At 46.9% G+C, this 24,676-nt stretch overlaps 1 protein-coding gene across 1 annotated transcript in view; it reads right to left on the reverse strand.

Moving 5' to 3' along the window:
• The window catches only part of MCOLN1 (mucolipin TRP cation channel 1), a 38,165-nt gene that overhangs the window by 13,005 nt on the left and 484 nt on the right, over positions 1–24,676 (reverse strand). The window contains exons 2-3 of the mRNA XM_073653889.1: positions 15,284–15,480; positions 2,307–2,474 (exon numbers count right to left, since the gene is read on the reverse strand). Coding sequence (XP_073509990.1) covers positions 2,307–2,474; positions 15,284–15,480 — 365 coding nt within the window. The remainder of the gene's footprint in view (positions 1–2,306; positions 2,475–15,283; positions 15,481–24,676) is intronic.

Here is a 24,676-nt window from a genome sequence, read left to right on the forward strand (position 1 = left end):
TCCCTCGCATATAGTCTGCTCAATGCAGGAGCTGCAGAGTCTCTTATCCCAAGTAGTGGGCAAGGCTTCAGTGCATAGTGCACAAGTCCTATTTTTTGTTTTCCCTGTACTCTTTTTCCTCTATAGGAGACAGAGAGAGCAAGGGCCCCTAGTTACAAAGTGGACTTTCATGAAGCTCACTTACCAACCAGACGGAAGAGCGGGTACCGGTTAAGGAGGTGGAGCCATCTTTGTAGACGGAGTCCTCCTGAAAGATGCTGAAGTGGAATCCTTGCTGCGCTGACCTGCCGTTTTGCTCCTCAGGCAGCTTTCGGATATATATATATATATATATATATATATATATAATCTGAGTTTTTTGTTTGTTTGTTTTTTTTAACAGCATGCCAGAGCTCTGATGAGCAGCTACTGGCATCCTCTGCTGCCTTTTAAGGCACTGAGAGTCCCTCCCATAGTGCCTGTAGTGACCCGACGCCCCCTCCTCCCCCGCATCTGCAGGAGGACACCCACACCTGCGCAGACTGGCTACCCAGTCATGCCTTGCGGCGCCGCGCCATCCGGGGGCGGCTGGCGCGCTTGCGCGGCAGACCCGGAAGGCCATGTCTTCTTCGTCTGGACCCCCCTCCGCACACCCTAAAGGTCCACTGACCCTAGCGGTGGAGCATCAGGACACCGCACCAGCCAAGGCAGGGGGACTCCCGCTGCCTGGATCGGACTGGCATCCCACGACGTCCATCTTCTGGCACCCCGCAGGTATGCCTCCTCCGGACTGTAGGATCCCGCCAAGGACAGGAAACCAAGTGATGCGGGAGAGAGGCACCACCCTTTTATTTGTAGGTTTCCTATCCTTGAAGAGCAGATCCCCTCTCTCCGTGGTGCCTTCATGAAGGGGGGGAATTTTGGCAGATTGCTGGTCTGGAGTATTCAGACATGCGTCTTATCACAATCCCGAATAGGAACAACAACATCAGCAACAAGCTTCGAGAAGCACCCATTTATCCCCTATCAGTCTTGGATTCCAAATAGTTTGGAAATGGCTTTATAACCCTTCCATCATTCTACAGTCAGAAAGATTCTTCACAAGAGTAAAACATTTAAGATAGCTGATAATCTTCTTAAGAAATTCAGTCGAAGGTCAGATGGTGAAAAGTTTAGAGGGGTGGGACACCCAAGAACTACAGCGCTGACTCTAAAAGGTCTCAGTTAGCATGTTACTTATTCAAGGACTGAACAAGTGAGGCTTGTTTGTAAGGGTTGCCAGGAGAAAACATCTTCCTTTTAAAAACAAATAAAGTACGCAAAGTTGTATTTAAAACAAACCTCAAAACTTTTGCAGCTATGTCTTTTGGACAGATGAGATCAAAGTGGATATGTTTGGCTATGATGACCTGCACCATGTATGGAATGGAACAGCATATAAGCACACAGTGATTGAAGAGGGGGTTCTTCTAGTAGTGGACAACCCCTTTAACTAAATGTTTTGTTTTTTTTTGGAGACCAAAAAGGGCCAGCTGATTAATAATATGTCGGGATATGTAAAGCTTTAGAGTTCATGAGGCTGTTCGCTCATTTCAGGAGACCCATGGCCAGTACAGAGGTCATCCTGCTGCTGATACCCCAGCAATTAGTGGAATCCAGCAGGAAGTGTAGTTCCTACAAGGGTATAAAATATGGACTGGCCTCGTCAGGAAACCTAGACACACAAGTTGTCCAAAATACAAATGGCATTAATATGATGGTCAGTGGGGAATTTGGAGCGCAGAAAAAGTAAAAACAGCGCTCCAATCTTTATAATATATTATGTAATTAATAAGAATAAAAACGAGTAAGTTGTTCGTCTCTAGAGCGCCGGCAAAAATATAGTGGTTTCTTTATAGATAATCTTACATATAAGGCAGCTCAGGCTTGTCGATCATTCAAGCTTTTCATTATCACGAGTTATGTTCCCAAATGCAGATAGTTCTCATCCTCACCAGAATCAGTGTCGACTCTGCCGCTGATAAGGGTCTCCCCCCCCCCCTCCCCCCATTGGCTGCAGTGGTGACAACATGTTTCCCTGCAGCAGTGGCTTGTGCCGTCTAACTCTGAAGAGCGGCTGATCTCAGTGATTGGCTGCAGCGGTGCTGAGGCACTGAACCCAGGTACACAAGCATTTGGAGACATAAAAAGGAGATTGTAAAAAACCTTTAATTGAAGAGGGGACATGACTACTGAAGAAAAGGAGACACACAAGGCCAGCCACTTTATATATAGCACTAGCTACATAAATGTATGATGGGTGTATGGGTTACAATGTCATCACTTACCTGCTCCACGGCATAAAATAAGTGCTCGTAGACGTCGTTCTGGGTGTAGACTGCGTAGGTCTTATCCAAATCGTCCGTGTAATCCTTCAAGAAGAGATGCTTAAACACCACAGTGTTCTCCTCCTTAAACTGTACAACCATCTGATTACTTAGACCGAACAGGATGAGCTGCGAGAGAAAAGTAGAGGGATGAGGACTGTTGGCAACCATGTATTACCACATACGTACTGTCAGAAAAAAAATTAAAATCCATAAGACATCTCTGGAGAAGGGACATATCACCCTCACAATGAAAAGGTAAAATCGCGATGAGACACAGGATATCTACCGCTTGGGATCTCCAGGGGCGAATGTATCCTGTAAGTTGGGGGATCTCAAAATTCTTAAGAACCTACCACATCCCACATGAGTTCATGAAGGGGAAGTATGTGGGCATAAGCTTGATTTAATAAACAGAATTTGGGTTTGGTCATTTGTCAGTCCTGGAAGGTACAGCTTAAAGCGGGTTCTGTCAGTTTTCCTAAGGAGTACATCCCTTCGCTAAGCTCCGAGCCATTTGACACAGGTTTAGTAATTTTCTTTTGTTATCCCTTTTTTTTTTTTTTTTTTTTTTTTAATGTCATTCTATAGAGCATATTTTTTTCCTCATTTTGTATCACTCTTTTTAATACCTTTCTGGATTAAAAGATATAAAATGTAATAGCGTAATTCCTCTTGCTCTGTAAACTGCACCCCTGAAGCCATACACTACCTGCAATGGGTGTCCAAAAGGCCTGTATAAACGATTGGTGGTGACAGTTAGTGGTTCTTTTTTGTTATTATGGAGTTGGCAGTGACCGTACTGGGGTACATGTAGATATATACTCCATGAATTGGAGGTGTATATACCATATGCTCAGAGTTCCCCATTAACTGGCCTAGCAGTAGAAGCAGCCGCAGCCTCGTCCCCTCAGTCAATTGTCCTGACGATTAGAGGCAGCGGAGTTGCGTCTCCCTGACAAGATGGTGACATTGGTGGGATCTGCGCAACCGCCCCCCCTCCCTCCCCAATACAAGGCAGAGTTTGGGCTGCTCCGATTACATGGTGATATCCATATACAATTGTAACCAGAAGTTTACATACACTATATAAAAAGACACATGTGCGTGTTTTTCTCCATATCTGACATGAAATCAGAATAAACCTTTCCTGTTTTAGGTCAATTAGGATTACCATCATTTTTAATATTTGCCAAATGCCAAAATAATGAGAGAGAGAGAGAGAGAGAGAGAGAGAGAGAGAGAGAGAGAGAGAGAGAGAGAGAATGTTTTAAGGCATTTTTATTACTTACTGCAAAGTCAAAAGTTTACATACACCAAGATTACTATGCCTTTAAACAATTCTGGACTGCCCATATGATGATGTCATGTGTTTGGAAGTTTTTGACAGGTTTTTTGGCAACATATGAGTTAGAGACACCTGTGGATGTATTTTAATGCACACCTAAAAAAAAAAAATGCTTCTGTGTAGCATCATGGGAAAGTCTAAAGAAATCAGTCAAGATATCCGGTAGAGAATTGTGGACTTGCACAAGTCTGGCTCATCCTTGGGTACAATTTCAAGATACCTGAAGGTGCCTCGTTCATCTGTACAAACAATGATATGCAATTACAAACAAGATGGGAATGTCTAGCCATCATACCGTCAGGAAGGCGATGGGTTCTCTGTCCCAGAGATGAACGCGCTTTGGTCTGACACGCGCATATCAACCCAAGGACAAAAGCAAAATACCTTGTAAAGATGGCGTAAGCTGGTAAGATTGTGTCAATATCCACAATGAAACGAGTACTGTAGCAACATGGGCTGAAAGGCCACTCTGCCAGGAAGAAGCCATTACTCCAAAAGAAACATAAAAAAAAAAAGCCAGATTAATGTATGCAAATGCACACAGGAACAAAGGCCTTCACTTTTGGAGACACATCCTGTGGTCTGATGAAACTAAAATTGAACTTTTTGGCATAATGACAATCGTTACATTTGGAGGGAAAAAAGGGAGAAGCTTGGAAGCCTAAACACCATCCCAACTGTGAAACACAGTGGTCGCAGCATCATGTTGTGGAGTTGTTTTGCTGCAGGAGGGACTGGTGCACTTCACAAAATAGATTGCATCATGAGAAAAAGATTATGTGGCAATACTGAAGCAACATCTCAAGACATCAGCCAGGAAGTTAAAGCTTGGGCGAAAATGGATCTTCCAAATGGACAATGACCCGAAGCATACTGCCAAAATGGGAAAAAAGTGGCTTAAGGATAACCAAGTCCATGTTTTGGAGTGGCCATCACAAAGCCCTGATCTCAATCCTATTGAGAATTTATGGGCAAAGCTGAAAAGGCAGGTGCGAGCAAGGAGACCTACAAACCTGGATCAGATACATAAGTTTTGTCAGGAGGAAATGGGCCCAAATTCCGACCAACTGTTGTGAGAAGCTTGTGGAAGGATATCCCAAAAGTTTCACCCAAGTCATTCACTTTAAAGGGCAATGGTACCAAATACTAAAAATGCCTTAAAACATATCTCTCGCTCTCTTATTAAAAAAGGTTTATTCTGATTTCATGTCAGATATTGAGAAAAACATGCATATGTGTCTTTTTATATAGTGTATGTAAACCTCTGGTTTCAACTGTATATACACAATGCATTGTGGATGCATTTCTCATGCCATCAGCTTATTCTCCATAGTTCTACACTGGACGCCACTAATAAGGCCAACTTCACCAAATTTACCCTACATGAGTAAAGAAAGGAATTAAACTTTATGAAAGCATATTGGGGGAGAAATAATTATTAGTTTTTTTTTGTTTTTTTTTTCAATCCTCCATACGGTTCTGTAAGGTATGGGTATGTTGGTAAAGAGCATAAATATTATCACTAATTAAAAAAGGCCCATGTCTCTGGAACCATATGGAGGATAATAAAAAAAACCACACAAGCGCACACGCACGATAAGAGCAAAAACATAATATTATCATCATTATTAGACAGGTTTTCTATAAAGTATTGAGCCTCAACTTTTAAATGTGTGGACAAGCCCCATTAGATATTGAAAGATCAGGCTGCAATGTAGAACTCTTAAAGCGAACCTGTCAGCAGGATTGTGCTTAATAAACCACACACAGTCAGGTGGGCGCCATTACACTGAGTAAAATGATACCTTTGTTGATGAAATCCATACAGTGATTATTTTATAGTCTTTAGTTTCAGTTCTGCCATAATGATATGCATGTGCTCTGGAACTCTCATTATGTGTTCCCATCTCTGGCCTCTGACAGGTCACTGTGCTTTCAGTGACTTGGCTACTATTTTAAATACTGACTGTGTCATTTCTCTGCCCATGTGAAATTTACATATGCCAAAATGGCTGCCTGACGCCCTCGCATGCGCAGTAGCATCTTTCGGTTGCCGAGGGATGTTACAGCGCGGGCGTTATTTTGCTTTTGGAAAAGTGTGGGTGCACCAATACGGTGCCGCGCATGCGCAGTAGCATCTGACGCTTGTCGATACTACTGAACTCGCGCCATTTTGCTACAGGGGGAAAAAAAAAAAACTTGCCTGCAGCAATAAGGCCCCCGCTTGCGCAGTAGCATTTCTCTATTGCCGAGATGCTACTGCGCAGCGCCATATTGCTGTACCCACACTTTTTCCAAAAGCAAAATAGCATCCGCGCAGTAACATCTCTCGGCAACCAAAAGATGCTACTGCGCAGGCGCCGGGCGGCCATTTTGGGATATGTAAATTTCACATGGGCAGAGAAACTACACAGGCAGTATTTAAAATAGTAGGTAGGTCACTGAAAGCACAGTGACCTGTCAGAGGCCAGAGATAGGAATATACGAATACAGAGGAGCACGAGCATATCATTATCGCTGAACTGAAAGTATAGATTATAAAAGAACCACAGGACAGATGTCATCAACAAAGGCATCATTTTACTCAGTGTAACAGCGCCCACCTGACAGTGTATGTGGTTTACTAAGCACAAATCTGCTGACAGGTGCGCTTTAAGAGCCATTTATACTGCAAGATAAATGGTGTACAAGCTTTGTTAAAAATGCTCATTTCCCGATTATCTTGTCATGTAGACAGGCTGCTGATCAGTTGATGAATTTTATTGGGTGAAATGATCTTATACAAGTGTGACACCCCAGGGGTCTGGTTGCCACAGTCATAGAGATATTACGTCTGAGAGCAGGTGGGAGGTCTCTTGGTCAGGGATCCTGTGCATGCCACACCTCCTGCCCAGTCTTGGGAGGGGAAGAACTTCCCCTATATAAACCCGGGGCTGAAGCAGGGTTAGGAGTCAAGGAGAGTAGAGACAAGAGACAGTCATAGGAAGAAACAGCTGGAGCTCAGTGGGAGCAATACTACTACGAGTCAGGGGCTGGCAGCTGCAGAGCTCGCCCTGACTGAGAAGCTTTCTTACCGGACCCGGCGTCCGAGGCTGTGGGGACTAACTCCTACCCAGCAGCAGAAGCCGACCGGCAGGGGATTTCAGGTCCTCAGGCCCAGAAACCCGAAGGCACGGTCACACGTGTGGGACCAGCACCGCCATCGTGGAGCGGAAGCCAATAGAAGGCCCCGAGTCACCGGCCATACGGGTGAGCACCACACAGTACACTCAGGGACGTGGGCTACTTATATCCGCTTCTAGCAAGGTAGCCAGAAGAGTACAGTCAGTTTGGGAGGCCTACAACTCCGCCTGGCCAGGGGAGATCCCATCTGCTCAAGGACTGACCAGGCCCCGTTCGCTAGCAAGTACTCCGGGAGGGTCTATTGTTGTTACCAGTAAAGACCCTGAATTACACCGCACCGTCTCTGAGTGGTTCCTGCTACCCCCATCTTCCACGTCGGCTGCCCTGAGGCCATACCCCTCCCGTTGGGGGTTATACTATCACGCTGCACAATTCTACACCGGCCTCAGCGGTCTGCCCTGCAGCGGCAGCTCCATAGCTGCAAATCAACGGGTGGCGTAGTCGACACTCAAATAACATCTATCAAGACTGCCACACACTGAGTCTGACTCCCTGGGCACGGACCGGGTCCCCGCCACTCGGAGACTACAACCCTCATCTGATCCGGCTCCGGGTAAGCCCCCGTGCGCGAGACGCTGCGCGACACAGCAGGCCCAGGGGCGCGTCAACTTTGGCGTAGTCGGCAGGATTTCGTGCCCGCAACCACCGGGTACTGCGTGCCTGAAAAGCAAAGACTGTTCAAACTTACCAGTGGTGAGGTTTCCCGCCATCCGGCGCCATCTTTTGCCTTCTTCCCGCCATCCGCGAAGTTTTCCCGCCATCCGGCGCCATCTTCGGCCTTCTTCCCGCCATCCGTGGAGTTTTCCCGCCATTGGACGCCATCTTGAGGACGCCGCGCGGGAAGAAGAGGGGCGTGGACTTCGAAAGCGCGCGAGAACTGGAGCCCCGCCTCACGTCCGGACGTTGCGTAAGGTCCTGGAAGGAGCCCAGCAGACGCCGACGTCACCGGAGCGCGACGGAAGGTCCTCAACCCTGACGATCTACTGCGGAGCCGCGGCCTACGGAACAGGATCATCGCAAGGTAGGCCACGGTCCACTAGGGGGGAGGAAGATGTCGGATACGGAGGAGAGCTTCACTGCCTCAACCCCCGCCAGCGCCACCGCTGCTGCAGTTATGCCCTTCACCATGCCCTATATCCCGGGAGCCGCTTGGCTACCCCAGTACTCAGGGGAGTCACATACCCTGCATGACTTTAGAGAAAAGCTGGATAGCCTCTTCCAGGTGTACCCCCTCACAGAAGAGCAAAAAGTGAGCATCCTGGTGGCCCAACTAACCGGGGCAGCCAAAAGGGAAGTAAAATCCTGGCCACCTGGGAGGAAGACTGTCGCAGGGATACTAACCCGGCTGAAGGATACCTTTGATACCCGCACCTCAGCCGAGATTAAGCTTAGATTCTACGGGTGCAAGCAGCGAGCGCATGAGAGTATAAGGGACTATGCACTAAACCTACAAGAGGCCCTGAGGGCCATTAAGCAGACCGACCCTGATGGAGTGGGAAACGAGGACAGGCTGTTGACCGAACAATTTATAGAGGGACTGTATTGTAATGCCCACCGAACTCAGTTGCGGGCGATGGCCTTACAGGATCCCCATCTGGGCTTTGCACAGTTCAAGGACAGAGCCATCCGGGTGCTCCGAGAACCGGCACCGGGTGGCGTTATGACCCACAGGCGCCCAGCTATTACTTACCACCAGGAGGCGGCGCCCTTGTCGGCAGGGCCTGTGGGAGCTGATGCGCAGGCTTTGGACAATGACCCGGCTCCAGACCTACACCATCAGGTCCAAGAGCTAGCTAAGAGCGTGGCTGCGCTAACCCGAACTGTGCAGTCTTTACAGGTTTCCACCCCAGGGAAGATCCAGCTGGCATCCGGACCGGAGGACATCCCGTGGCATCGACCAAGGAGGACCCCACCGGCCAGAGGAAGACCCAGTGACCGATACAGCGAGGACGGACGACCCATCTGCCGCCGCTGCAATCAACCCGGACATATGGCAAGGTACTGTTCTTTAAACGGGCACAACCTGGGGTAGAGGGCCAACCCCCAGGAAAAAGATCACCAGGCCCATCGAACTGGCGCGACAGATATGTGGGAGGACGTCCAGTCTTGCCTGTGGTACTGGATGGCATTCGCATGAGTGACCTACTGGACACCGGGTCACAGGTCACCACCATCCCGTACGTGCTCTTTAAGCAGTACTGGAATGACTCGGATATTACCCGCTACCCTGACGACGACTTGAGTATCATCGCCAGCAATGGCCAGCCCGTGCCACAGATCGGATTTAAAGAGGTGACCATCAAAATCGGTAGAGTCGAACTGGCAGCACAGGGACTGATCATTGTAGATATTGACAAACATGAGAGTCACCCAAAGATAACTCTAGGAACTAATGTAATTGAAAATTGTCTTGCAGAGGTGATTTTCCTTTTACAGCAGGTTGCCAAGAACGCCAGCTCCGGCGAGCAGCGGGTGCTCCAGAAAGAGATCCGGGCACTGATGCGACGGCAACAGGTGGAACTCTCCGGCGGTGAGATTGGTAGCGTAAGAATGTGTGACCCTTTTCCTATTGCCATGCCCCCAAAAAGTGAAATGATGATTTGGTGCCGGGCAGCTATTGGTCTGAGAGGTAGGGATTACCAGGCAATGGTAGAACCAGTTTACTCGGACAGTAGGCCCACCATTTTGACAGCACGGGGGGTGGTTGATGTACGCCATGGGAGGGTGCCCGTTCGCATAATAAATATCGGGGAGAGGGAAGTGTATCTGCCCCGGTATGCCACGCTAGCTAAATTATATACCATTAACCAAAATTCTATACAATCTGTGGAACCCTTGCCTCCATCTCACCCGGAGGAAGGTAACGGCTCTAAGAAAAACATGGAGGACTGGTGTCAGCAACTACATCTGGGTACTGACTCCACTCCCGCACACCAGAAACAAGGAGTCTATCGGGTGGTTCAAGAGTACGAGAGAGTGTTCAGTAAACACCCGTTAGACTTCGGGCGAGTCAAGGGGGTAGAACACCACATCCCCACGGGAGACCATCCTCCTATAAAAGAGAGGTATCGACCCGTACCCCCTGCCCACTACCAACACGCCAAGGGGATGCTTAGAGACATGAAGGAGGCTGGGGTGATCAGGGATAGCTGTAGCCCCTGGGCAGCTCCACTAGTCTTAGTCCGAAAGAAAGACAACACCATGAGGATGTGTGTAGATTACCGGAAAATCAACCGTATCACACACAAGGATGCGTACCCCTTACCAAGGATAGAGGAGTCATTGGCTGCTTTAAGATCTGCTAACTTCTTCTCTACCTTGGATCTCACTAGCGGGTACTGGCAGGTTCCTGTAGCAGAGGCGGACCGGGAGAAGACCGCATTCACCACCCCGATGGGACTTAGCGAGTTTACCTGCATGCCGTTCGGACTCTGCAATGCACCAGGAACCTTCCAACGACTAATGGAGTGTTGTCTGGGCCACAGAAACTTCGAGACGGTCTTGTTGTACCTGGACGATGTCATCGTATATTCCAAGACGTATGAGGACCACCTGAAACACCTGGCGGAAGTGTTCGAAGCTCTGGCGAGTTACGGCCTAAAGGTGAAACCCTCCCAAGTGTCACCTCCTGAAACCAAAAGGTGCAGTACCTGGGACACGTGGTGAGCGCTGACGGAGTGGCTCCCGACCCTGATAAGATCACCGCAATTAAGGAATGGCCAAGCCCCTCCAGTGTAAAAGAAGTGCGGCAGTTCCTCGGGTTGGTAGGCTACTACCGAAGGTTTATTCCCGGTTTCACCAAAAAGGCAGCACCTATGCAGGACCTCCTGATAGGCCAGTCCCGGAAGGCCAAGAACCAGAAGCCGCCCTTCAAATGGGAGGAGCTGGAAGAAGAGTCCTTCCGCCAGCTGAAGATGGCCCTCACAGGGGACGAAATCCTGGCGTACCCGGATTATAGCCAGCCCTTTATCCTCTACACCGACGCCAGTAACATCGGGCTAGGAGCCGTACTGTCCCAGATCCAGCAGGGGAAGGAACGAGTAATCGCCTACGCCAGCCGAAAACTGCGACCCACCGAAAGGAACCCCGAGAATTACAGCTCATTTAAGCTAGAGTTCCTGGCCGTAGTATGGGCAGTCACCGAGCGCTTTAAGCATTACCCCGGTTCACCGTGTACACGGATAACAACCCGTTGACACACCTGGACACGGCAAGACTCGGTGCCCTGGAGCAGAGGTGGATGGCCCGTCTGTCCAACTACGAGTTCACAATCAAATACCGGGCCGGACGCTCCAATACCAACGCGGATGCCCTGTCCAGGATGCCCAACCTGCCGGACGAAGGAGAAGATCCGGAGGGACTGGAAGAAGTTGAACTCCCTGCGTTCCACCGTCATGGGACTATCCAGTATTCCCACCGGGTAAGGAGTAAGCAGGCTGCTACGTTGAACCCCTTACCTCACTACAACTGGGCGGAAACGCAAGACAGCGACCCTGCCGTCCGACTGGTGAAGGAGATGCTGACTCGCCCGGAGGCTTGCCTTGAACCAGACGCTCCGGAGGAAGCCAAACAACTATGGGCAGAGAAGAGTCGACTGTTCCTTTACAAGGGGAAGTTGTGCCGCAGAATGGTTAACTCCCGGACGCATGAACTACTCTGGCAAGTAGTGGTGCCACGAAGAGACGCAGCCATGGTGATGGAGGCATACCACGACGGAGCTGGACACTTCGGGTGGAAGAAGCTGGAGTTCCTGCTGCGCGAGCGATTCCACTGGGTAGGCATGAGGGGAACCATTGAGAAGTGGTGCAGAGACTGTGGCCCGTGCAACCTGAAAGGAAGGACCGTGCCAGCCAGAAGACTCCCCTGCAGTCCATCGTCACCCGGCAACCGTTGGAACTGGTAGCCTTGGATCATGTAAAACTGACCCCAAGCAGAAGTGGCTACGTCTACGCGTTAACCATCGTGGATCATTACTCTCGGTTCTTGGTTGTCGTCCCCGTCAAGGACTTAACGGCTCAAACAGCAGCTAGAGCCTTCCAGCAGCACTTTTGCCGTCCACACGGGTACCCGGACCAAGTGCTGACGGACCAGGGACCTGCCTTTGAAGCGGAGGTCTTCCAGGAATTCTGCAATCTGTATGGCTGCCGGAAGATAAGGACGACACCCTACCATCCGCAAACTAATGGACTTTGTGAGAAAATGAACCAGGTGGTAATGGATCTTTTAAAAACGTTGCCCCTGGAAGAACGCAGTCTGTGGCCTGAGAAGTTGCCCGATCTGGTGGACCTATACAACCACATCCCGGTAGGTTCCACCAACTGTACCCCGGCTTACCTAATGAGGGCAAGACCTGGTAAGTTACCTGTTGACCTGGAAATGGGAGTCCTGACACCCGAGGACACTTCACCAGAAACAGACTGGGACACAGAGAGGCAGCAGCAGTACCGGAGAGTACAGGAGAGCGTGGAGCGAAGTCTCTGTCAGGCTAGGGAAAGACAAGAGAAAACTTACAACCAGTATGCTCCCGCTGTTCCCCTGGTACCCGGAGAGCAGGTCTTGAAGAGGAAGAGACGGCTCCACAAGTTGGACGACCAGTGGGAAAAGGACCCGTACACCGTACTGCCCTCAAGCCACGAGAACCCGAAGGTTTGTACCATCAGTAAAGACGGAGGGGAAACCACAGCTATTGTATCCCGGGACCACCTGAAGACGTGTCCTGAACAACTGAGGAACCCTGAAGAGGAACAAGAAGACCATCGACCCGTAGAGGAAAGGGAAGATATGGTTAGTACTGTGCTCGGGGACTTCCCTCGGTCTTGGACTCAAGTCAATGGTGCAGTTGTGGTACCCGTACTCACCTTCCTCCAACCAGCATCCCAAGCACCTACGGAGCAACAGGTAGAGCTGGAAGAACAGCCGGTCCAGGAGGCAGAAGACCCCACACCCGCAGACCAGGAGGATCAACCCTCTGCTTGCAGTGAGCCTGCCATATCCCTAGTGAGCCAAAGAGCCGGTAGACAGCTGCCCAGTTTACCCTTGACAGCTCCTACACCCTGTAGTTCAGGGCTAGGCAGTCAGCTCCGTAGGTCCACTAGGGCCACTAGAGGCCAGTTACCCGCACGGTGGAGGATTTGAAGTGTATAAATTGTTTTATTTATGTTTACCTGTGTATTGTTGCTTGTGTATAATTTTGTGTTTCTAGTTATTTGTAGGAGTCCTTGGTGGATTTACCGGGAATCCTTGTACATAGTTGGAGCGTAACCCAGGACGGACTAAAGACTGTTAAGGACTCGGGGTAGGACAGACCCCTACCTGGTTACGTCTCCCTGTTTTGGTGAAATGGACACCTTGCTTTTCAAAACTGCACCCGGTTGCGGACACGCCGTGACCATCTTTATATGTTTTTCTTATTGTACTATTATTGTTTATACCTTGTTATGTTTTTTCTAAAATATGTTTAGTCCCGGAGTACTAAATTTCACTAGGGGGGAATGTGACACCCCAGGGGTCTGGTTGCCACAGTAATAGAGATAATACGTCTGAGAGCAGGTGGGAGGTCTCTTGGTCAGGGATCCTGTGCATGCCACACCTCCTGCCCAGTCTTGGGAGGGGAAGAACTTCCCCTATATAAACCCGGGGCTGAAGCAGGGTTAGGAGTCAAGGAGAGTAGAGACAAGAGACAGTCATAGGAAGAAACAGCTGGAGCTCAGTGGGAGCAATACTACTACGAGTCAGGGGCTGGCAGCTGCAGAGCTCGCCCTGACTGAGAAGCTTTCTTACCGGACCCGGCGTCCGAGGCTGTGGGGACTAACTCCTACCCAGCAGCAGAAGCCGACCGGCAGGGGATTTCAGGTCCTCAGGCCCAGAAACCCGAAGGCACGGTCACACGTGTGGGACCAGCACCGCCATCGTGGAGCGGAAGCCAATAGAAGGCCCCGAGTCACCGGCCATACGGGTGAGCACCACACAGTACACTCAGGGACGTGGGCTACTTATATCCGCTTCTAGCAAGGTAGCCAGAAGAGTACAGTCAGTTTGGGAGGCCTACAACTCCGCCTGGCCAGGGGAGATCCCATCTGCTCAAGGACTGACCAGGCCCCGTTCGCTAGCAAGTACTCCGGGAGGGTCTATCGTTGTTACCAGTAAAGACCCTGAATTACACCGCACCGTCTCTGAGTGGTTCCTGCTACCCCCATCTTCCACGTCGGCTGCCCTGAGGCCATACCCCTCCCGTTGGGGGTTATACTATCACGCTGCACAATTCTACACCGGCCTCAGCGGTCTGCCCTGCAGCGGCAGCTCCATAGCTGCAAATCAACGGGTGGCGTAGTCGACACTCAAATAACATCTATCAAGACTGCCACACACTGAGTCTGACTCCCTGGGCACGGACCGGGTCCCCGCCACTCGGAGACTACAACCCTCATCTGATCCGGTTCCGGGTAAGCCCCCGTGCGCGAGACGCTGCGCGACACAGCAGGCCCAGGGGCGCGTCACAAGCATAAAAGATCACAGTTCTTGGTGAAGCATCGGCATGTGTAAGCAGGACTAGCACAGCAGAGAACAATGGCAGCCCGTGCACAGTGAGCGAGTATAGATCGCACAGTGCGCATGGTGTGCTTGTGTGAACAGGTATTCAAACGACCGCCAATCAACTAGTGTCCCCAAAAATGAAGCCCAAAATTGTATCGGGAAAGGTTTTTTTATTTTTTGCTCTTTCTTCACACACTTCACTGTTCTTAGTCCCCTTAGGGGACTTGAAGCTGCAATCCTCTGATCGCTTGTGCTATATACGGGAATGTCAAAGCATCACTGTGTATAGCAGAAATCAGTGTCCATTAAAGCCCGGCTACAGGCCGTAAGGACAAGCACTAAGGTCTTCGGCAGACCCCCGTCTGTCACAGCAATCGGTGACCCCTGAATGACGCGCCTCCATGTCAGCTAGCTGTTAATGCCACTGTTGGAGATTAAGAGACAGGAAAAAAAAAAAGGTGATAAGCGATTTTCTATCACCCCTAGGACACCCTGGCTATCCCCAATTTCTTGATAAATGGGGGTTTTATATTGATAGAAATATTCATATAAATTTTATGTTCGGAGAAAGTTAAATAACTGATTTTTAAGCAGGAGTCTGAACATTTTTATCACTTGCAACCAAAACTAAGGCCACGTTCACACGTTCAGTGTTTTACATCGGTATTTGTAAGCAAGAACCAGGAGAGGAACAATCAGAGGAAAAGTATAAGAGAAACACGTCACCACTTCTGTATTCATCACCCACTCCTGATTTTGGCTACAAATACTGATGTAAAATACTGACCAAATACTGAACGTGTGAACAGAGTTTAGTCAGACTGACCCCACAGGTCTGATTGAAAGTCAGTGACCGCCGTATCTCTCACCATACCTGTACGGTGACCAACATGATCTTTATTAACTGCAGGGCCAATTTGTACGGTTTCCTCCCTTTGGCTCTGTACTTGTCACAAGGGCTCATAAAGAAATACTTCAGCCGCCGTCGAAGCTGCACCTCCTCTGGGCTGGATCCTTCACACAACCTGGAGCCATAGCACGGCGATGGAGACAGGAGGCGCTGACGCTCGGCTGCAAAACAGATCAGAAAGAGGATGAGAACATCTCCTCGAAGAAGAATAAACACGGTGTACATTACGCTGGCCACGTCATATACGGTGAAGAAATGTCAATGGATTGTAAAAAAATGTCAGAAAGAAAAAAAATAAAAAAAAAATAAAATGGTTGAAATTCTAGAGAATATTTGAGAACTTCCTTAAAAAGTTAAGAGTCAAAACAAAAAAAAAATATATAATATATTAAATTCATAAAGATGGGAAGAGACTGGTATATGATCATCGCTATTTGCAGTTTAGCACCGCGGTAAGAGACTACATACAGGTTCTGTGTAGTCAGATTCTACAGTCACTTTGATGGAGGGACAGACTGAAGGGAGTCTGACTACAGAACTGGATAACTTTGCCTTTGTAGTCTGTTACCGTGGAGACAGTTGGTCAGACCGACTACACCTCTTATGCGGTCCTATGACCAGGGAAAGATGGTGTCAGACTACAGCTTGTCCTAATTCCCAGATGAAATGATGTGCCCACTCTGACAAGCAGCATGTGGTTAATAGTGAGGGGGATATTGTAATGTCACTTTTGTAGGACCATAAAATGGATTAAAAATAGTTCATGGTAGGTTTTGTTATCATAAATATTTTAAACTTTGCTTTATTATTTAGACAATTCATATATCTTTGATAATTTTGTATTTTAATATTAGCTTTCTAAGTGTTATTCATAATGCAACAACACAAGGTGTTGTATCTGATATAGAGGTGTCTTTGTATTAAAGCTTTCCTTTGTTTCTGAAAGTATAGTAAACTAGATATAGCCAGTTTCCTAAGGAATTCTGCAGAATAAATAAATTTATGACTTTGGTATTCCCAACTTAGATATCTTCCTTTTTAGGTAATGAAATGTATTAAGCCATTCCTACTTTCCTTATCTGTGTGGTTTGTAATAAAAAGTTGTGACTGGGCATTTGAGAGAAGACATGCCTGGGACACAGACAGAATTGGTTGTGTGCTCTTGTCGCCGATCGATCGGCTGCCCGATTTGATCAAAACTGGCGAACTTGTGAAACCTTTTGACTTTCCCCTAAAACTTTCCATATAGGTTTCTCCATCAGTCTAATATGGTGTGGGCCACAAGATAAGAGTCTCGTACCACGCTCTGAAGTAGTATAACTATTCTTGTACAGAAGTTGGAGGACTTCAATGTAGAAATCAACTATTCTGACCCACATTACAGATGAGGACTATGGACAGTCATCCAAAAAATAAAAAACCCACACCATGTCCTAAGTGGGTCAGTAAAGAACAATGGGCCATTGACATCAGCCTTTGAGGACGTGAAGAGAGCTACGAAGTTAAAATGTGATGTAAGCAAAAACAATGACATTGGACGAAATTCCAGATGACAGATCTATAATTAATCAGATACATGAAGTGGAAATTCACATAGAAAGAAAAAAAAAATAAAAAAAAAGGAGGCTGAGCTTTAGGAGAAGAGCACAAATTGCCGGATTTGGTCGCATTACACAATAAACTGTGCATGTCAAGATCAGGGGGTATAAAAGGGAAAAAAAAGAAAATATCAAAGAGCAAAACTAACGATGAATCATTCTGAAAAGTCATAAAAAGTACAGATAGCAACAAAAAGTATAGGAAGCCATGAGATATGCACAAGATACTTTTTATTTTTAAAGGGTTTTTTTCTAAACAAAAAGATTATACATGACATTAAGGCGTAGGTCACTATCCTCAATAATTCTTGTACCGTAATATCAGGCACAGCCACTACCACTAGAGCGCCCTGGCCCAGTCAGTCAGCTGATCGGTCAATCACACGCGAGCGGAAAAAGTATGTGAACCTGTGGTATTAGCAGAAAATGTGAAGGTGAAATTTGAGTCTGGTGTGTTTAATCAATGGGATGACAATCAGGTGTGAATGGGTCACCGGTTTTATTTAAAGAGCAAGGATCTAGCAAAGGCTGATCTTCATAGCATGGTCGTGGAAGTGTATCATGGCATAAAAAAAAAAAACCACCACACACAACACATACACCACACAGGGCCTCTGAGGAAAAATTGTTGATTCTAATAAGGCTGGAAGAGGTTACAAATCCACCCCAAATTGTCCAAACTCTTTGGCTGTGTGCCCACGTAGCGTTTTTCAAGCGTTTTTGATGCGGAATTTCCGCAGCGGAAACGCTTGTAAAACGCTAGGTAATCCGCCCCCATGGTCCCCAAGGGGATTCCGCATGTTCTATGCACATGCTGCGGATTTTTCCGCAGCGTTTATGCTGCGTACAAAAATCCGCAGCATGTCATTTAATTTTGCAGAAGTGCAGCGGAACTCCCGCCATTGACTTGCATTAAAACGCATAGAAACCGCGACTGTACATTTCTACAAGCGGCTTCTATGCGGGTCAATGTGCGGATGGTACCCAGTTCTGGAGGAGAGAAGACTCTCATCCAGACCTGGGTACCATTGTACCTGAAAAAAAAAGAATAAAACAACAAATAAAGTTATATTCACCTGTCCGACGGCTTCTCTCTGCATGCCGGCATCGCTTGAGGACCTGCGGTGACGTCACAGTCATGTGACCGCAGGCCCTTCACCGCTCTGTCTCGCGATATGCCGGCAGCCGGGAACCAGACAGGAAGCAGCGCTGCAGCCACGCCGGGACATCGGGGGTGAGTATAGCTTTATTTGTTTTAATTTTTATGGTTCACACTGTATAAATCCATGCTGTTTGCATGGATTTATATAGTGTGACCTAGTTGTCAAGCACTTTCCAAGTGATGCTAAAAATCGCCTGGAAAGCGCTTGTCAATCTGCATGCGGAAACGCATGTGAATCCGCATGTATTCTGCAGGAAAAACGCATGCACAATCTGCATGCGTTTTTTCTGCCAGGGAGATGCAGAAATGCTGCAGAAATTTTCTGCATCGTGGGCACATGAACTTAGAGATCACAAAAGTAACTAAAGTCCCCCTCTCACATTAGCTAATGTTAGAGTCCACCATGAGGACGACACTGAACAATGCCGACCATGAGAAAACCAGTGCTCTCAAAATAGAGGGTTTTAGTTCATGAGAAGCATTATGTTTGGAGAAAGAAAAACACTACATTATAAAAACCTCACGCCATCTATGAAGCATGATGGTGGTGCTATCAGGATATTGTAAAGAGAAAAAGTCAGGACATTGGTCCAGGAGCTGAATCACGAGAGAATGAAGATCATACAGCAAGACAACGACCCAAAGAACACAAGTGGTTTCTAGAAAAGAATGGTTAAAAAGGGGGGAGGGGGTTGTCCACTACTGACAACTCCTCCACAAGCCATGTTTTGTTTCCCTCTTTTAAAATAACACTTCGGCCACATTCACACCACAGTATTTTGGTCAGTATTTCATATCAGTAAGCCAAAACCAGAAGTAGATCAAAAATACAGAAGTGGTGACAAGTTTCTATTATACTTTCCCTCTGATTTTTACTCTTGGTTTTGGCTTAAAAATACTGATCAAAATACTGCCATGTGAATGTAGACAAATACTCCCCTCAGGTGCCGGCGCCACTCCAGTGGTGTTGGCAGAGTCTCTCCTGGTGATCGCTTAACAGTGTGACATCACATGATCCCTGCAGCCAATCAGCAGTCGCTTCACTCTCCCCACCTCTGCTGCTGCTCTCGCTCCCTCTGGATGTAAGAGATTTGCCTGGAGGTGGGGAGATTGAAGCGGCCGCTGATTGGCTGCAGGGATCATGTGATGTCACACTGTTAAGCAATCACCGGGAGAGACTGTGCCCACACAGCTGGAACGGCGCCAGCAGAGGAGAGTACAAATGTTATTTTAAAAGGGGGAAAACATACAGATTGAGAAGGGTTTGACCGAGTAGTAGACAACCCCTCTAAAAGAAAGATAAAGTCACAGTCTTCATCTTAATCCTATAGAAAGGTTAAAAAACACATACATGGGGGGAGTATAACAAGCAATATATAAGTAGCCAAAAATGCAATCATAAATTCAAGAATGCCGATATAGAAATGTGCAAGGCTCAAAAATCAATAATATATATTGTTCCATTTGCTAACAAAATATTGAAAAGCATAAAAATAGACATATAAAATACTAAAAAGGTAGGCAAGTGACAATAACAGGACTCCCTTGTGCGCATACTACAAATCAATACAGGGTTATATAGTGTGCAATCACAGTATTGAGGACGGATATTCAAAAAGGTAAAAGCCAAAACAGCCAGCGCTGTACGAGTTAAAGAAGGTGTCCACTACTAGAACAACGCCTTGTCATCCCCCACACTTTGCCCCGATAAAATAAGAAAAGCTTTTACTCCCCTCCCGATGCAGTTCACGCAGGGTCGGTACTCCCCCTCACTGGGGCTCCCATGCCATTGATGTGACATGTGACCCGGCGCCCAATCAGCGCTGGCATAAGTGTATCCGCCTTCTGTCGAGTTGAACATGAAGAGGAAGTCAGAGATCAGCTGCAGCCCGGACGTCCTCTTCATGATCGATTTGTCTGAAGCCGGGGACAGTGACGCCAGTGCTGAAGGGCGGCGGAGCAACGGCACGAGAGTCCCGGCACTGCGAGTGCAGACACCACTCGAACGGCGCCAGCAAAGGAAGAGAGTATAGTTTTTTTTGTTTGTTTGTTTTTTTATTGGCGCCAAACATTTAGTTCAAGAAGGAGTTGTCCAAGTAGTGGATAACCCCTTCAAGATACTTACAGATAAACAGGGAGAGTATGATATCACTTGAAAGTAAACACCGATAGGTAAAGTGTACTCCATGCCACTGTATGGCTATGTTCACACATCATGGAGGTTTTCAGCATTTTTTTTATGCAGTTTTTTTTATGTAGATTTTCAGCTGCCTTTTGCAGTACCAGCAAGGTCAATGAGAAACCAGAATTCTCTGTTCACACATCAAAAAACAGATTTTCATGTTCGTATTTTCTGGGAGAAAGTCTGCCGCATTTTACAGTGCCAGCTTAACGCACAGAGTTTTAAGAAATCTCTTGCACAAACACTTAAATATAGTTGCAGGGATGTGGCAACCTGTATGGAAAGCTTCAGGAGAAACTCAAAAGGTTTCACACTTCTGATCAAAATCAGAGTCGATCGATTGGAGACAAGAGCACACAACCAGTGTCTGTTAGTGTACAGGGCTTGTCTGATCTCAGATGCCCAGTCACAAAGAGAAGGAAAAGGGAATGGCTTTACATTACCCAAGAAAGGAAATATTTTATTTGGGGAAAGAAAAGTATTTTAATTGGGAAAAACAAAGTCGTAACTTATGGATTCTGCTGAATTCCTTGAAGCTGGCCCTGTCCAGTTTACTATACTTTTATAAATAAATGGAAAGCTTAAATCACAGACCCCTCTATATCAGATACAACGCCCTGTGTTATTGCTTTTATGAATAACACTTATAACGCTAATACTAAAATACAAAATTATTAATGATATATAGGTAGATTTAATGGACTAATAAAGAATTAAAATATTTACCATAGCGGCAGCAGAAAAATTGACAAGTGCTGTGGGTTTGATATTAAAAAGGTATGGTGATTTATGCTGTGGATGTAGAGAAAAGTTTAACCCTTTGCAATGAAGGGTGTGAAACTTGCATCTCCCTATACCTTCGCAATGATATGCGGAGATGCAATGTGGGAATTTACTCTATGTCCCTTCTGGCATTACTGAATCAGTGAGTGACCAGTAAGCTCGTTTGCCAAGTGCACGGAAGTTGCCCTCTGGTACAGATCTGCCGGTCTCACGGCACATCTCCCACGTCATCCAGACAAGAAAAAGGGAAGTACTACAAGAACACCGATTCATCAATCCCACAGCAAACACCCAGAACTCGATCCACCTGAACTACATACCTGTCACTGACAAGGTGGCGTAAGGAATCCATCAGTACAGGAGAGACGGAGCAGGACGTCACCTCCTAACTATGCTGGATCATCCACTATAATTAAGTGTAATCACTCATCACCATAAGCCTCTGCCACATAGTACACATAAAATACTACCGCCCCTCTGATATCTGTTTTCTACATCTTACAGTCACGCCAAGAGAGTGCTCAGCCAGGTCCACAATTTCAGGCAATACTGTCACGAGAAGTTTGTGAAAAACAGAACTCCACGTCTGACAAAATAGGTGTAGACTCAAGGATGCCGCTCCATGTTGTCATTTTTTTTTGACACATTGACAGCCAAGATTTAAATCTCTGGTAGATGGCACATCTGTAGAAGCAATGGCTACTAGGATCTTGAAATTTGGTCAGCCCTTCATAAACGTGTGAATGGGCAATTACATTAGTCCTCGCCGTTGTGTAGAATTTAAATAAAGATGATATTTTATAAAAATCGGCAGCTTTTTTTATTTTTATTTTACACAAGTATAAATAGAGCAGTTTTCATTCTGGCCATTAGGTCACAACAGACTGACTATTCTTGCAGCTTTGCTGTACGGACTAGGACATGAGAAGCAGAGTCATCTCATTATCAGCAGAAGTTTGAAGAGATCATGATAACTTTATAGCACTGCTGGAGGCCTAAATTAGGCAGAATAGTAACACTACACAGAACCAAGTTTCTGTATGCAGCTCCCCTGTAACACCATGCTGTCTAGATTTAAAGGGGCACTGTATATTCTCCTGCCAATGTACTTATGATAATTATAACTGCTATAAAAGCATACATGCCCCTGTTGCACTGTCTATAAAAGGAAGAGTGTGCATCCAATTTGGCTTTTCCCAGAAAAAAAAAAGTTTAAATCCCATACAAGACATTCATTTTACAGCATTCCAAGCCTCATATACCATTACCAACAATCTAATCATTGTCTGTTCTAGCAAAAAAGCGTCTGGCATCATTCCCATCTACTGGATTAGACCCGAGGCAAAATAGTCTGAAAGCAAAGACTTTATGCCTGTCCCGTGCCCGTCCCTTGTGAGTCCAACAAAAAACTTAATATAATCCTCATACACTTCATCAAATACAAATAAAGCCATCATAAAAAGCGTTATTTATCCATAATCCTGGACTTTCCCACATATAAGATTTCCAATGCATCAGTCACTTCTAAAGCAATGAGAAGGATATTAATGCTTTAGAAAGAGCAGAAAACTTGTGTTGTAGTTAAGGAAAGTTAAAGAGGTTGTTTAGTTCCACGAGCCAGCCCCAGCATCAGGTCCCCGAGCCTAGACTGGTGAGGATAGGTGGAAGGGTGTCAGAACCCCATCAATCTCCTTCCAGCTCTCACTTCGGCAGGATGTACAACTTTGCAAAAGCACCGCGTCAAACACTTTAGTGGCCAAGTGTCGGACCCCCACCAAAGTGATACTGATGACTCACCCCAAGACTGTACAACTTTGGCGAGGATCGCAACGCACAGACTTGCCGTCTGCTCTCCCCGACCAGAGAGTGACAGCTGCATAGAAATATACGCAGTCACCCTCGAGTTGGGAGAGTCGCCACCAAGTTTGATCATTGCGTTGTGATCCTCGTTTGGGTTATACGGCCACCCAACTCTTCCCTTAGGATAGATGATCATTATACAAGTCATGGACAACCACTTTAAAGGCTTAGGCTGTGTGCCCACGTAGCGTTTTTCAAGCGTATATGCTGCGGAATTTCCGCAGCGTAAACGCTTGAAAAACGCATGTATATCCGCACCCCATGGTCCCCAATGGCATTCCGCAATGTCAATGCCCATGCTGCGGATTTTTCCGCAGCGTATATGCTGCGGTCAAAAATCCGCAGCATGTTCATTAATTTTGCGGAAGCGCAGCGGAATCAATGTGCGGATGGTACCCAAGTCTGGATGAGAGGAGACTCTCATCCAGACCTGGGTACCAAAGAACCTGTAAAAAAAAGAATAAAATAAAGTTTATACTTATCTTCTGATGTTTTCCCTCCGTCGCGCTGTTGTCTGAAGGACCTGCCACGTCATTGAGTCATGTGACCCACCACATGACTCAATGACGTCACCGCAGGTCCTGCACACAACAGCGTGAGCCGCTCAAGCCTCCGGACGGGGCAGAGAATGCATCGGAAGGTGAGTATAAAGTTTATTTTTTTATTTTTTACCATTCTGAACAAGTTGTCAAGTACTTTTCCAAGTGATGCTTGGAGAAGTGCTTGATAACCCGCATGCGGAAATGCATGCAAAGACGCCTCACAAACGCTTCTACCTGGCGGGAAAACCGCATGTAATATCCGCATGCGATTTTCCCGCCAGGGAGAAGCGTAAAAAATATGCTTCAGGTCCGCAACGTGGGCACATAGCCTTAGTCCTACCTCAACCCTTCATGGATGAGATGGGGATAATCCATCCAGACACCGACCACAAGAGGAGGCGATATGGAAACAGCTGAGAACAGAATCTGAGCGCAGATCTAAATGTTTTTTTTTTTGTCATATTTTGAATGGGTTCGATTATGGAAATCCAGATTAGAATTTGTCCAGAACAACTTAAATGGAACCTGTCATCAGGTAAGAAGTGTCCAGATGTAATCCCAGTTTATGTTGCCAAAGAACAAAAGCCCGTGGAGTAGTTATCAAGGGGTTAATCCATCCACCTCCCAATCTCAAAACTTCTGAAACCAGAACTATAGATCTATTCCTCTGCACAACAGGACAGGACAAAAATAGATAAAAAACACTACTGAGCCATCACCGCCTGTCCTGGCAATATCTGCACTTTCTACAGGAAGAAAATAAAGGAAAAATTACTGTAAAGTCAGGAGTCACCATTGTCAGTATGTCCAAGGGTGAGAGAGGGCAAAGGGAAACCTGGCACCACCCCATGCACGGGATTGCCATGGCACCCCAATGCCACTCAAAAGTCAGGATAGAAGAGCGTTAAGAGGAACGTGGCTGCAATGTGTGAACACAGCCTGTGGACGGTAATGAAATATCACTGCGGTCTGCGAGCAAAGGCTGAAAACCTTAAAAGGCAATCTGTCAGCAGAGTTCTGCTATGTAATCAGAGAGCAACATAATGTAGGGAAAGAGCCTGATTCCAGAGATTTATTTTTTTTTGTAAAGAACCCAAAGGACTGTGCTCTAAACCCAAAGGACACACACAAAAAAAATGCACTAGGAGGTGGTTGATCAGAGCCCCCTCCAACAGGAGAAAGGCCCCCCAATAAACCAGCCCTCAACCCTTCAGACTAGAGGGCCACAGC

This window comes from Phyllobates terribilis, unplaced genomic scaffold, assembly GCF_046119375.1.
Source record: "Phyllobates terribilis strain yellow unplaced genomic scaffold, ASM4611937v1 Scaffold_11__3_contigs__length_659146591, whole genome shotgun sequence".
NCBI classification, from domain to species: Eukaryota; Metazoa; Chordata; class Amphibia; order Anura; family Dendrobatidae; genus Phyllobates; species Phyllobates terribilis.